This window comes from Sapajus apella, unplaced genomic scaffold (assembly GCF_009761245.1).
Source record: "Sapajus apella isolate SASKATOON/1434 unplaced genomic scaffold, GSC_monkey_1.0 scaffold16, whole genome shotgun sequence".
Lineage (NCBI taxonomy): Eukaryota > Metazoa > Chordata > Mammalia > Primates > Cebidae > Sapajus > Sapajus apella.
The window spans coordinates 16,039,341-16,053,518 of record NW_022436956.1 but is presented as its reverse complement, the minus strand read 5'-3'; the positions used below and the strand labels follow the sequence as shown (position 1 = coordinate 16,053,518).

General features: G+C 47.1%; 1 protein-coding gene across 3 annotated transcripts; it reads left to right on the top strand.

Annotated features, from left to right (window-relative positions):
• Positions 1 to 647: 647 nt before the first annotated feature.
• On the top strand, positions 648 to 13,378 carry HINFP (histone H4 transcription factor). Of its 3 annotated transcripts, none has more exons than XM_032285232.1 (10): positions 648 to 762; positions 6,285 to 6,475; positions 9,403 to 9,632; positions 10,201 to 10,312; positions 10,495 to 10,647; positions 11,132 to 11,239; positions 11,326 to 11,446; positions 11,529 to 11,667; positions 11,756 to 11,880; positions 12,414 to 13,378. In XM_032285232.1, exons 2-10 carry the CDS (start codon positions 6,295 to 6,297, stop codon positions 12,823 to 12,825), a joined length of 1,581 nt encoding a protein of 526 aa, XP_032141123.1. In that variant the 5' UTR covers positions 648 to 762; positions 6,285 to 6,294; the 3' UTR covers positions 12,826 to 13,378. The 3 variants fall into 3 exon arrangements, with proteins under 3 accessions (XP_032141123.1, XP_032141124.1, XP_032141125.1); XM_032285233.1 differs by having other exon boundaries at positions 652 to 762; positions 11,162 to 11,239; XM_032285234.1 differs by lacking the exons at positions 648 to 762; positions 6,285 to 6,475; positions 9,403 to 9,632 and adding an exon at positions 10,909 to 10,963 and having other exon boundaries at positions 10,235 to 10,312; positions 11,162 to 11,239; positions 12,414 to 12,825.
• Positions 13,379 to 14,178: the final 800 nt, after the last annotated feature.

Here is a 14,178-nt window from a genome sequence, read left to right as displayed (position 1 = left end):
ACATCCTGCCTGGACCTCATCATTGGACAGGGGAGGTGGGGGAGGCAGTGAAGACAAAGAAAAAGGGATGAATTTGAAAGATCTTGTTTTTAAAAAAGGTAGAATCCATAGAACTTGGCAATGGATTGGATGTGATAAGTGAGAGAGAGAAATCAGTGATGACTGCCAGGTTTCTGACTTGAACGAATGGATGGATGAAGGGAAGCCGAGTGTTTGGGGAAAGAGAAGCAAACAATAATACCAACATTTAAGACGTAAGACTAAGAAGCTTAAGGAAAGGGTAGAACCTTCAGTCTGCGACTAGCGGGGCCGACAGCGCTGGGCAGCCTCCCACGCCTTTTCCTCCGGGAGGCCCATGCAACCAGCGAACTAAGGCTAAGAACCACGTGAAGGAGACCCCACTGGGCACCAGGCGCGAGCCCTGCGCATGCGCATTGAGTCCCGGAGGCCGAGTCTGCGCAGTTAGAGGAACTCTGGCCCGTAGGCTCCCCGCCTGTGCGTCGCCCGAGCGCCCAGGCGCTGTCAAGCGCTACCTTTTTCACGTCTCCGGTAGCCCCTCCGTCCGTCCGGGACGCCGAGCCCCACCCACCGTTCCCGCCCCTTCCGTGTTTTGGTGCACACGGGTTCCGCCAGACCCAGCTGCCATTGGCTGTCAGTCGGATCCGAGAGCGACGATTGGCTTTCCTTGACCGTCCCTCAAGAGCCTCCCCGGAGATTGTCTGAGGTGGGAGAAGAGCTGAGGAGACCCGGAGCCGACGGACGGTAAGCTGGGACGTGTGCTCTGCAGGGGCTGCAGGAGGCCAAGCTCTTCCCGAGCCACCTCGGCGAGTCTTCTTGCCGCGTGGCCACGCTGGTCTGCCCTGGTCCGGTCCCCTCACCTCGACTCCAACCTCCCTGCTTTCTAGTGTAGGGGCCGCCACGCCTTAGAGGGGAGGATTCCGGGAAGCCTGCGGGGCTGCGAGTGAGAGGTTTTGCCCAACGAGACAGTCTCCTTCCTTCTGTCCGAATTCTACCTTTCCTTCGAGGCGTGGTGCGGGACCCACAGCTTAGGGGAGGCTTCCGTTTCGCCTGAACGGGGATGGGGGGGTTTCGGGGGGCGGGTTTCTCTCTGTCCTGGTCTCCCTCAGCGGGTACTTTGCTTTGGTCGTTGACTTCACATATCAGTCTTGTCTTTTTGGCCAAATTGTGAGTTCTTAAGCGTTTAGGACCTGAGCCCTCTTTTTCTTGAATACTAGAGTTCGTTCATTGTCTTGCGTTACAGTATATGCTCTCTTAAGTCTTAAGAGGGTAGAGTGATGATCATGCCCCTATCTCCTCAGAGTAGAAACAAACGACACAGAAAGAGATATTAAAGAAGGCAGGAGGGCAGTGAGAGAGAGTTAGGGAGCTTTGCCTAGGTTTCATATCATTCTATATCGCCAGGTAGCTTGCCTCCGTGGTCTTACCTAGCAGTCTAACAGCAGGTGTATGTTTAGAATATTTGCGCTCAGCACTGCGCTCGGCACTGTGTAGGGACACAGGCAGTTCTGATATGGTTTCTTCTGAGAAGCTCCTGGTTGTCCAGTTGGGTAAATGAGACTACAATACATAAAACGACGTGTCAATATAAAAATAGGGTTGAGGTTTTATGGTGTCACCTGTGCCAGCCATAGAACCAAGGAGCAAGAGTAGATTCAGGGATAGGGTAGTTTAGAAAGGCTTCCTGGAATGTGATTATCTCCTGATATTTATTGAGCACCTGGGGTGTACAAAGCTCTGCGCCGAATCTGAGAATGAAAAGTGAATAAGTGATGGCCACTGTCCTGAGAAACTCCTAGTCTAGGGGAAACAAATTTCATTTCATTGATAATGAAGATGTGTATAGATGCTGTGGGCAGCAGATGGGATGTGCCAGCTGTACCTGCATGCATTGGGGAAGGGGTCATCAGAGAGGACTTTTGGGTTTGAAGGGCGAATAGAAGTTGCGTAGGTAGGCCTGGCGCGGTGGCTCATGCCTGTAATCCCAGCACTTTGGGAGGCCAAGGTGGGCAGCAGATCACTTGAGGTCAGGAGTTCGAGACAAGCCTGGCCAACATGGTGAGACCCCCATCTCTATTAATATTACAAAAATGAGCTGGGCATGGTGGCATGTGCCTGTAGTCCCCGCTGTAATACTTTGGAGACTAAGTCACGGGAATCACTTGAACATTGGGAGACGGAGTTTGCATTGATCCCAGATTGTACTACTGCACTCTAGCCTGGGGGACAGAGCAAGACTCTGTCTCAAAAAAAAAAAAAAAAAGTTGCCTAGGCAGAGAGTTTTAGGGGAATGTAGAGTATTCAGAGACAAAGATGACTGAATCAGAGGAAGAGGGAATGAAGTATAGGTGAGGAAGCCAGAGAACATCATCGTGTGGGAGAAAGAGCCTGATCTTTGGATTGGAATGAGGGTGCTCTTAACATCAGATGAAGTGTAGAGAGGATTCACCACAGGGCTGACACACCATAGCCTCTCAATAGATGTTCGTTTTTCTTTCTTTTTTTTTTTTTTTTTTTGAGATGGAGTTTCGCTCTTGTTACCCAGGCTGGAGTGCAATGGCGCGATCTCGGCTCACCGCAACCTCCGCCTCCTGGGTTCAGGCAATTCTCCTGCCTCAGCCTCTTTAGTAGCTGGAATTACAGGCACGCGCCACCATGCCCAGCTAATTTTTTGTATTTTTAGTAGAGACGGGGTTTCACCATGTTGACCAGGATGGTCTCGATCTCTTGACCTCGTGATCCACCTGCCTCGGCCTCCCAAAGTACTGGGATTACAGGCTTGAGCCACCGCGCCCGGCGATGTTCGTTTTTCTACCTAGACCTGGAGAAGTAAAATTGAGACCCCTTTGAGAAGGGGTTTCATACTGTAGGTGGTATACAGTCAGAGGAGGTGTGGGATTTTATGTATTTTTTTTTTTTGAGATGGAGTTTTGCTCTCCTTGCCCAGGCTGGAATGCAATGGCACCGTCTCGGCTCACTGCAACCTCCACCTCCTGGGTTTTCAAGCAATTCTCCTGCCCCTGCCTCCTGAGTAGGTGCGATTACAGGTGTGTGCCACCACACTTGGCTAATTTTGTATTTTTAGTAGAGATGAGATTTCTCCATGTTAGTCAGGCTGGTCTTGAACTCCTGACCTCAGGTGATCTGCCCACCTTGGCCTCCCAAAGTGCTGGGATTACAGGCATGAGCCACTGTGTCTGTTTTTTTTTTGTTTTTTTTTTTTTTCTTTTAGACAGGGTTTGGCTCTGCCATCTGGGATGGAATACAATGGTGTGATCTTGGCTCACTACAACCTTTACCTCCTGGGTTCTAGCCATCCTCCCACCTCAGCTTCCCAAGTAGCTGGGACTATAGGTGCGTGCTACCATACCTGACTGATTTTTGTATTTTTAGTAGAGACAGAGTTTCGCCATGTAGCCCAGGCTGGCACAAACTCCTGAGCTCAAGCAATCTGCTCGCCTTGGCTTCCCAAACTGCTGGGATTGTGAGCCACTGCACTCGGCCCAGCAGTCAATATTTGTAATAGGATTCACTGTTAGTCTGTGAGCAGCTCAGCAACCCCATGTACACCCCAGAGTGGTAAGGGTGACTGGATTCTTCTCTGAGGAGGAGAAAAGACTATGTAGGCATAATAGGTATAGTAGGTTCAGAAAAGCCTGTATTGGAGAAATAAAGGATCTTCTGGTTTTTAATATTTTCTGTTTTTTTCCTTTTAGTATTCAATAAGGCCTTTTTCAGAGTTCCCACCTCTGTCAGGTTGGCTAGAGAGAGCAACTTGGCGGGGTCAGCAAGAATCAGTGAGAGTTTCTGAGAAGTGACACTCAGGAGACAGAGCCAAGGCATTTAGTGTCCTCTCTCTACCAGAAGTTTTTCACCCTCTGTTCTGTGTTTTGTTTATTCTTTTATTGTTACTCAAAGTGTGCTTCTGAAACTGCTTGTATCAGAACTGGGGTGCTGACTAAAAAGGGCAGATTTCTAGGTTTAACCGCTGCCTTCCTAAATCCGAACTTCTCTGGCAGGTGCTGGATAACTCTGCATTTGTCTGCAGATCTGTAATCCCAGTACCGTGGGAGGCTGAGGTGGGTGGATCACCTGAGGTCAGGAGTTTGAGACCACCCTGGCCATCTTGATGAAATCCCATCTCTACTAAAAATAAAAGAATTAGCTAGGTGTGGCGACATACCTGTTATCCCAGCTACTCAGGAGGCTGAGGCAGGTGAGTCGGTTGAACCCGGGAGGAGGAGGTTGCAGTGAGCCGAGATTGTACCCCTGCACTCTAGCCTGGGTGACAGAGGGAGACTCTGTCTCAAAAAAATAAAAATAAAATAAAATTGAGAACCTTTAGGTTTTGTTTTGTTTTGTTTTGTTTTGAGAGAAAATCTCACTCTGTCACCCAGGCTGGTGTACAGTGGCACGATCTCAACTCATTGCAGCCTCTGCCTCCCAGGTTCAAGTGATTCTCCTGCCTCAGCCTCCCAAGTAGCTGGGATCACAGGCTTATGCCACCATGCCTGGCTAATTTTTGTATTTTTAGTAGAGATGAGGCAGGGTTTTACCATGTTGGCCGGGCTGGTCTTGAACTCCTAACCTCAGATGATCCACCCACCTTGGCCTCCCAGAGTGCTGGGATGATAGGTGTGCACCACTGTTCCTGGCCAAGAACCTTCAGTTTTGTATTTATCTTTTTCAATACATATCCATTACAGACTGGATGCAGTGGCTTATGCCTGTAACTCTAACCCTTTGGGAGGCTAAGACAGGTGGATTGCTTGAGTCCAGGAATTCGAGACCAGCCCGGCAACATTACAAAACCCTGTCACTACAAAAAAAAAAAAATACAAAAATTAGACAGATGTGGTGGTGCATGTCTGTGGTCCCAGTTACCCTGGAGGCTGAGGTGGGAGGATCTCCTGACCCTGGAGAGGTCGAAGCTTAGTGAGCTGTGATTGTGCCACTGCACTCCAGCCTGGGTGACAGAGTGAGACTCTGTCTCAAGGAAAAAAAAATATTACATGCCTAAGCATTCCTAGCACTGTATAGACACCCAAGGTGCAGTATAAACTAGACAGATACGACTTTTCATGTTCAAATGGAATCTGCATTTTGACAGAAGATATTAGCAGAGTAGTGGAGTAAACCATTGGATAGGTTAGGTAAAAGCAGATTGTATGACACTTTGAAAGTCTTGTCAGGGGACTTATGATTCAGTAAGAAATAAGGAGCTTCTAGGCTCATCTGCAGGCTATATGGAGTAGAAAGAGTATAAACTCTAGAGTCAGCCCAACATGATCCTACCATAACCCCTAGTGTGGCCATGAGCAAGTCAGTTGATCTCTGGAACTTCAGGTGTTTATCTATAAATGATGTTAAAAATGGCACCTACCAGCTGGGCGAGGTGGCTCACGACTGTAATGCCAGCACTTTGGGAGGCCGAGGCAGGTGAATCACCTGAGGTCAGGAGTTCGAGACTAGCCTGACCAACATGAGGAAACCCTGTCTCTACTAAAAATACAAAAATTAGCATGGCTGGGTGGCAGGTACCTGTAATGCCAGCTGCTCGAGAGGCTGAGGCAGGAGAATTGCTTGAACCCGGGAGGCAGAGGTTGTAGTGAGCCGAGATCAAGCCATTACACTCCAGCCTGGGAGATAAGAGCAAAACTCAGTCTCCAAAAAAAAAAAAAAAAGCAAAATAAATAAATAAATAAAAGCACCTAACTCAAAGGGTGGTGTTGGTAATTAAATGACATAATGCAAATAAAATGCTTACTGTGGTGCTTGATATATAGTAAGTGTGAAATTAAAAACAAAAAGTTGTATCTTCAGAATGTTCAGAAGTTAAGAGTTAAATTCTTGATCAAGGTCATACCACTCGTAGGTAGTAGACAGTAGAGCCAGGATTTGAACTTTGATCCTTCTCAAAAGCCATCTGTTTGAACCTGAGCATTGAGCATTGTTCTGCCTCACTTAGGAATAATTCCTTCTTGGTAGATTGCTCTGAAGCTTCATGGGAAAATGTCTGTTAAAACATTTAGCTCAGTGCGTGACACACACTCAATAGTGTTAGTTTTGTTTTCTCTTCCACAAACACCAGACATCTTCCAGTGATTTAAAGAATTACCCCATCCTTACTGAAAAAGCACAGGGTTCCTCATGGATCACTTGGAACAATACCTGCTGATTCTAGGCATGCTGCCTGCCCAGCTTTTTGCCCCCAGCAGCACTTGGGGGCAATTCCTGCAGCTGTGGATTTCTTCCTCTTCCTCTAGGGTGAAGGCCATGCCACCTCCTGGGAAAGTTCCCCGGAAGGAGAATCTGTGGCTACAGTGTGAGTGGGGTTCCTGCTCCTTTGTGTGCTCAGCCATGGAAAAGTTCTTTGAGCATGTCACTCAGCACCTACAGCAGCATCTGCACAGCTCTGGAGAGGAGGAGGAAGAAGAAGAGGAGGATGACCCCCTTGGTAAGAGAGCAGGACACAGGAAGGGGAGGAGCTCAAGGAAAGGTGGAAAATCTGACTTTCCTTTCCTTACAGGGAGAAGGCAGTCTGAGAGAATGGTGGTTTATTTTTTTTAACTGTGTTCTTGTCATGGATAAAAACATTGTAAACTCATTTATAGAAAATTCAGTCAGCAAGGATATAAGGAATAAATTTGCTATCAAGAAGTAATTGCTGACAGTACTTTAGTGAACATTATTTTTGACATCTCTCTGAATATGCTTTTTTTTTAAAAAAAAGATCATTCTGTACAAACTGTTAGCAACGTGTGTGTGTGTGTGTGTGTGTGTGTGTGTGTGTTTTGTTTGTTTGTTTGTTTTTTTACTCTGCTAGTATTCCCAGTTTTTTTCTTCTTTTACTGCAACCATCAGTCAGGAATACATCTTATTTTTTGGAGACAGGGCTACACCCTGTCACCGAGGATGGAGTGCAGTGTCACAATTGTAGCTCACTGCAGCCTTCAACACTCAAGGGATCCTCCTGCCTCAGCCTCCTAAGTAGGTAGCTAGGACTGCAAGCATTTATCACCACAACCAATTTTTTTTAATTTTTATTTTTTTAGAGACAGGGTCTTACTTATGTTGCCCACTGATCTCAAACTCCTGGTCTCGAGCAGTCCTGCCACCTCAGCCTTCTGAGTAGCTGGGACTGTTAGCTTGTGCCACCAAGTCCAAGTCCAACCCCACTCCCACCTCCCACTTTTTTTTTTTTTTTTTTTTTGGAGGCGGAGTCTTGCTCTGTTATGCTGGAATGCAGTGGCTTGACCTCAGCTCACTGCAACCTCTGCCTCCTGTGTTCAAGCAATTCTTCTGCCTTAGCCTCCTGAGTAGCTGGGACTTGAGGTATGCCACCACGCCCAGCTAATTTTTTTACTTTTAGTAGAGACCAGGTTTCACCATGTTAGCCAGGATGGTCTCCATCTCTTGACCTTGTGATCTGCCCACCTCAGCCTCCCAAAGTGCTGGGATTACAGGTGTGAGCCACTTTGTCTGGCCTCACTGCCTACTTTTTTAACCTTTCTCTGACTTATGTTTTAGGTATGCCTTTTATCAATATCAAATAACTGGGATTTTAATAAAATCCAATCGGAAAACAATAACAATAGTGAACTCTTGTATAGTACCTACTGTGTGTCAAGTATTGCTGAGTACTTTTTAACCTACATTAAAGCATTATTTTCCACAGATCCTATGAGATAGGCACTATCATTATACCCATTTTACAAATAAGGAAACCAGAGACACAGAGGAATAAAATAACTTGCCCAAGGTCATGGTACTAATAAGTGGCAGGATTTAAAAAAAAACAAAAAAAAAAAACAATTGTTTTTTAGAGACAGAGTCTCCCTATGTTGTCCATTCCAGGTTGATTTCAGACTCTTGTCCTCAAGTGATCCTCCTGCCTCAGCATGCTGAGCAGCTAGGACTATAGGCATGGGCCATTACAGCTGGCAGGAATACATTTTTCTTTTATTTTTTGGTATATTTTTATTTTGCCTGTGACACAGCCCTCGGGAGTTTCTGAGAACATGTGTCCCAGGAATACATTTTTTTTTTTTTTTTTTTGAGATGAAGTTTCGCTCTTGTTACCCAGGCTGGAGTGCAATGGCGCGATCTCGGCTCACCGCAACCTCCGCCTCCTGGGTTCAGGCAATTCTCCTGCCTCAGCCTCCTGAGTAGCTGGGATTACAGGCACGCGCCACCATGCCCAGCTAATTTTTTGTAGTTTTAGTAGAGACGGGGTTTCACCATGTTGACCAGGATGGTCTCGATCTTTTGACCTCGTGATCCACCCGCCTCGGCCTCCCAAAGTGCTGGGATTACAGGCTTGAGCCACCGCGCCCGGCACAGGAATACATTTTGTATCATAACCTTGTACACAAAAGTTATTGAAATAATACTTTCTTTTTACTAAATGCTTTCTGCGATGTTCTATTTTATTTAAAAAGAAAATGTGGCTTGCAGTTCACTAAACTGATTTCATCACCACTAGTGGGTAACAACACTGTCTGAAAAACTCTATTCTACAGAAAATATGGAGGCAGCTCTCCTCTCTCCCCAAATTTTTAGTCTGGTGACTGTGAACCATAACTGATAGTTTCAAAAGTCAAGTCATATTTATACAAAAGAAAAATTGGGGAATGATTATACTTTCTAAAATATGTATGTTTCAAAACAAGTTAATTCCTATAAAGCACTGGAAATAGATTGCTTAGAGATGCTAGAGAGATAGGAAATGGATTGGAAGAGTTGATGGGGCCTTCTTGGAGAAAGGAGATCTTGAGCAAAACATGAGGGGAGGGAGGATTGGTGGTTTTATAAGAAGTGGGAGGTGTCTGAGATTGAGAGGCAGCATATTCATCAGGAACTGCAGAAACTCAAGTCAGAGGTCTTGCATGCCAGGCATTTCTGCTGTCTCTGTTTCTGGCATAGGCCTTGCATATACTCTTACCTCTCCCTAGACCACACTTCTTCACTTATTTACAGATACTCGTCCTTCATCCTTCAGAGTTCAACATGTGGACACTTCTCAGAACACCCACGTCTACATCAAATTACTTCTGTTTAATACTTTCATAGCACCACATATATCCCCCCTTTGTAACACTCATCACTGGTCACAGTTTTATATTTATAGATGTGATTATTTGATGATTATGCTTTCTCCCTGACTGAAAGCTATGTGAGGGCAAGGAGTGGGACAGTTTTTACTTGTTATAGTCCCTAAACCTGGCACACAATTTATGGTCATTAAATACTGGTATTTGCTAAATGAATTCCTGGTAATTTGGTTAGAGTCCAGCCTCCTCACTCTCTGCTTAGTGCTGCAGGTGGAAGGTGACTTGAGCCTTGGAAAGTGTCAGACTCTTCCTTTTAAACCCCTTTCTACAGAGGAAGAATTCTCCTGCTTGTGGCAGGAATGTGGCTTTTGTTCTCTGGACAGTTCTGCTGACCTCATCCGCCATGTCTACTTCCACTGCTACCACACCAAGCTGAAACAGTGGGGGCTGCAGGCCTTGCAAAGCCAGGCTGACCTCGGCCCCTGCATCCTGGACTTCCAGAGCCGGAACGTCATCCCTGACATCCCTGACCACTTCCTGTGTCTGTGGGAGCACTGTGAGGTCAGCAGGCAGTGCCAGTAATCGGGGTGGAAGGAAGCTGGGGATCTTAACTCTGATGCCTTGTCCCTTTCAGGAATGCTTTACATTTCCAAGATTCCTGCTAGTATCTCTTCTCCATTTCTTCTGCTCTCTTTAAATTTTTATACAGAGGCTCTTAGTCTGAAGCCCAGGCTAGAGTGCAGTGGTGCACTCATAGTTCACTGTTACCTTGAACTCCTGGGCTCAAGCAATCTTCCCACCTCAGCCTCCCAAGTAGCTAGGACTGTAGGCATGTACCACCATGCCCAGCTAATTTCTAAATTTTTTGTAGAGAAAGGGTCTGGGTATGTTTCCCAGGCTGGTCTCGAACTCTTGGCCTCAAGTGATTCTCCTGCCTCAGTCTCTCAAAGTACTGGAATTACAGGGTTGAGCCACCATGCCTGGCCACTCCATTTCTGTGTAGCTCCTTTCCACAAACTTTCCCATCCCCATCAGGTTAATTTGGGAGACAGCCAAGAATTATTTGGGCACATAGGGGTGATTTCCTCCACCCACCCTCAGTCCTCACCCCAAGTTGCCCCTGGCACAGAGTTCCTTCGACAATCCTGAGTGGTTTTATCGCCATGTGGAAGCCCACAGTCTGTGCTGTGAATATGAAGCAGTCGGCAAGGACAACCCTGTGGTGCTGTGTGGCTGGAAAGGTAGGGCTACTCCTTAACTTCTGGCCTCTGGAAGAAACCTTGGGGTTGGTGAAGAGCTAGGACAGGAAGGGATGGGAGTCCTCTAGGGACAAGGTTGGCTACTGGCTGGAGAGTCTCAGGGGTACTAGATCCTAGCCAAAACTGGGGTTTTGTGGCTGGAGACTGACAGGGTTCCTTCCCAGGCTGTACCTGCACCTTCAAGGACCGCAGTAAACTTCGGGAGCATCTCCGCAGCCATACCCAGGAGAAAGTGGTAGCCTGCCCCACCTGTGGGGGCATGTTTGCCAACAATACCAAGTTCTTAGATCACATCCGTCGCCAGACCTCATTGGATCGTAAGTAGTCAGAGGAAGTGGGGTGGATGCAGGCTGTGCTGCTTGGAATGGGTTAGGGGCATGTGTCTAGTGGGGGTGGCTGCTGAAGAGACCTGCCTCTTGGCTCCCTCTTCTTTTTGGGCTCAGGTACCTCCCATAGTCTCTTTGCTGATTCAGATTTATAGACATTGTTATTCAGTACTTACTGTGTGTCATATCAGTTATATCAGGGAATCCTCACAACAGCCCCATGAGGTAGGCTTCTTATCCCCCTTTTTGCAGATGAGGAAACTGAGGCTCAGAAAGGTTAAATCACTTACCTGAGATCACACAGCTAGTAAGTGGTGAAGCTGGAATTCTAACTCAGGTTCTCCAAGTCCCATGCTCTTTCCATGATACTGTGTCCATGCATAGCTCCCTAAGCTCCCCTTTTCTCCTTGGGTGGTTCCCTTCTGCCTGGGATGGTTCTCCTTTCCTTTTTGTGCCTCTCCACTATCCCCTACAGCCCTTCTTTCTTCTGCCTGCCCCACCCCAGAGCAGCACTTCCAGTGTTCTCACTGTTCCAAGAGATTTGCCACAGAGCGGCTGTTGCGGGACCACATGCGCAACCATGGTGAGTGCCTGCAGCCCCCAGTCTCCCTGCTGCCCTCCAATGTTCTACAAGTTCTCACATCACAGCCTCCTCTCTGCTCCTCTCAGTGAATCACTATAAGTGCCCTCTGTGTGACATGACTTGTCCACTGCCTTCCTCTCTCCGCAACCACATGCGCTTTCGTCACAGTGAGGACCGGCCCTTTAAATGTGACTGTTGTGACTACAGGTAAGGGGAACCAGGGACCAGAAAACAGTTTGTGTTCCAGAGTTCCCCATGTCCTCCAATCCCTCCTGATTTCTCATGGCAGCTGCAAGAATCTTATTGACCTCCAGAAGCACCTGGATACCCACAGCGAGGAGCCAGCCTACAGGTGTGATTTTGAGAACTGCACCTTCAGTGCCCGTTCCCTCTGCTCTATCAAGTCCCATTACCGCAAAGTACATGAAGTGAGTGAGGCCGTTGGTGGGAAGGGCTAGTGGAGGTATGGGCGACCCTGGGGCGAAAAGTTGGTCTCATTTCTCCCTTCCCCATCAGGGAGACTCTGAGCCAAGGTACAAATGTCATGTGTGTGACAAATGCTTCACACGGGGTAACAACCTCACCGTGCACCTTCGTAAGAAGCACCAGTTCAAGTGGCCTTCAGGGCATCCCCGTTTTCGGTATGTCTCTCAACCCTCCTTCCCAGATTAACACACTTGTTTTTATACCTTTTCAACAAGTTTTAAAAACCTTAATTTGATGGTGGTTTTATGTCTACCGTCTCCATTTAGATTCAGAGAACCCTAAGAATAGTGGGGTAGCAAAGCTTATTTTTCTGTTTTTTTTGAATCTTGTAGGCATGGTGCCAAACCCAATAAATGGTGCCAAAAAGTCCTGCAGCCAGAACTAGAGGGTTCTGATCCTTGGCTCCAAGGCCTTCTCATAAATCCTTTGACACTCTCATCCTCCAACACAGTCAGTCAGTCTGTGTGTTTCTCTGATTGGGTTTCTACATAAAACTTTCCATTTTAAGTAATGATCTTTCCATCTTGCTTTTTCTTCTACATGTTCTAATAAAGACCTTTTTTGTCTTTAATTCCTGTCACTTGGAATTCAGGACTTCTTCCATCCCTCATGTTTGTTCCTTACTTTGCCAGCCTCCAGGCCATTTCTGTATCCCCCTTTGCTGCCCTTTATGCTCCTACCTCACCAGGTACAAGGAACATGAAGATGGCTACATGCGGCTGCAGCTGGTTCGCTATGAGAGTGTAGAGCTGACACAGCAACTGTTGCAGCAACCACAAGAGGGATCGGGCCTGGAAGCGTCACTGAATGAGAGCAGCCTGCAGGGCATTATTCTAGAAACAGTGCCAGAGGAGCCAGGACGTAAAGAAGAGGAAGAGGGCAAGGGCGGCGAAGGGACAGCCCTCTCAGCCTCTCGGGACAACCCCAGTTCTGTCATCCATGTGGTAAATCAGACCAGTGCTGAAGGCCAGCAAGAGATTGTTTACTATGTGCTCTCTGAAGGCCCGAGAGAGCCTCCCCCAGCCCCTGAGCCACCCTCAGGGGATATCATGGAAAAGTTTCAAGGAATAGCTGAGGAGCCAGAGATCCAGATGGTGTGAAGGCTGCAGAGCCAGACCACTTCTTCCCCAGGCCCCAGAATTTGAGCCAGGCAAGTGGCAGTGTCCCTTGGGCAGCCGTTGCCAATGGATGCCTTTAGGAGTGGTGCTGAGAGGAGTGTGGTCCATTCTGGCCCAAGTTTGCATCATTGTGCAGACTCTAAAGACTTCCCGTTTCTGCCAGACTGCATTTTGTGAGGAGCCTGAGGACTTTGTATTCTTGAGGGGCTCCTGGATTTGTGTGTTCTTGTTAAAGGGGCTGTTATCAGACTTAACCATAACCCCCAAGACATGCTTGACAGTGATTAAATCTTTAGCTCACATCCATTCCCATCTTTAGAGGTCCTTAGGCCCAAGGGTGGCATGTGATGCGTCGCTACAAGGGTCCTTTCTTCATCACCAGCCAAGGCATTGAGAACCAATTAACCATTTTCCTCTTAAGGTTTCCTCTACAACCCCAAGGACTTTCATGGTTATCCTCAGGGACAGAATTGGAGGCATTGAGTGTGTTTATTAATGATTGTTTTTGGTAATAAAAGAAATGCTTGAACTCTTACTCATTTCTTCTTACATTTGGTGGCAGTTTACTAGGTAATGAGGAGATACAGCTATTCAGAAGAGGAGCTGAATGATTAGGCTTGTTCCCCTTCTGGTGACTCAGGTGGTTTGTTTTTTGTTTGCTTAACTGTCCTGTTGTCCTTTCCTCCGCCCCTTGGTGAAACGTCTCTATTTCTTCTCAGACTATATGCCATTTCCGTGGAGGCCCCAGGTCTTTGGCTGTGAGTGGGCAGTAGTGGTGTTACAGAATTTTAGAATGAACAAGAATGGGCTCATCAGGATAGGGCAGCTGACCATGGCCTCACTCTCAATACTGATTAGAACCCAGTGCCTCTAGGGTAGGGATTTTTTTTTTTTTTTTTTTTAGACAGAGGCTCGCTCTGTTGCCCAGGCTGGGCATGGGGTAGGGGTTCTTTACCTGTGGGAGTGGGAGGGAAGCTGGGGGTGGAGATTTGGAAGCCTCTCAGGGAAGAGAGACAGTCAAGTGGTCCAGGAACCAAACTAGAAAATTGTGTGTCTGAATGCATTTTCCTGGGGAAAGGATCAGTTTTTTACTAGATTCTCAAAGAGACTGAAACCTCCCAAAATAACCATTCTTTTTTTTTTTGAGATCGAGTCTCACTCTGTAGCCCAGGCTGGAGTACGGTGGCATGATCTTGACTCGCTGCAACCTCTGTCTCCCGGGTCCCAGTTCAAGCAATTCTTCCTCAGCCTCCCAAGTAGCTGGGATTACAGACATGAGCCACCATGCCCAGCTAATTTTTGTATTTTTTAGTAGAGATGGGGTTTTACCACGTT

Excerpts from the sequence above, each read along its gene's own strand:
- HINFP (XM_032285232.1), top strand. The coding sequence starts at position 6,295 with ATGCCACCTCCTGGGAAAGTTCCCCGGAAGGAGAATCTGTGGCTACAG. Across the intron at positions 10,648-11,131 it reads TCGCCAGACCTCATTGGATC|CCCTTCTTTCTTCTGCCTGC; the intron begins GTAAGTAGTCAG and ends TATCCCCTACAG. Across the intron at positions 11,240-11,325 it reads GGACCACATGCGCAACCATG|TGAATCACTATAAGTGCCCT; the intron begins GTGAGTGCCTGC and ends TGCTCCTCTCAG.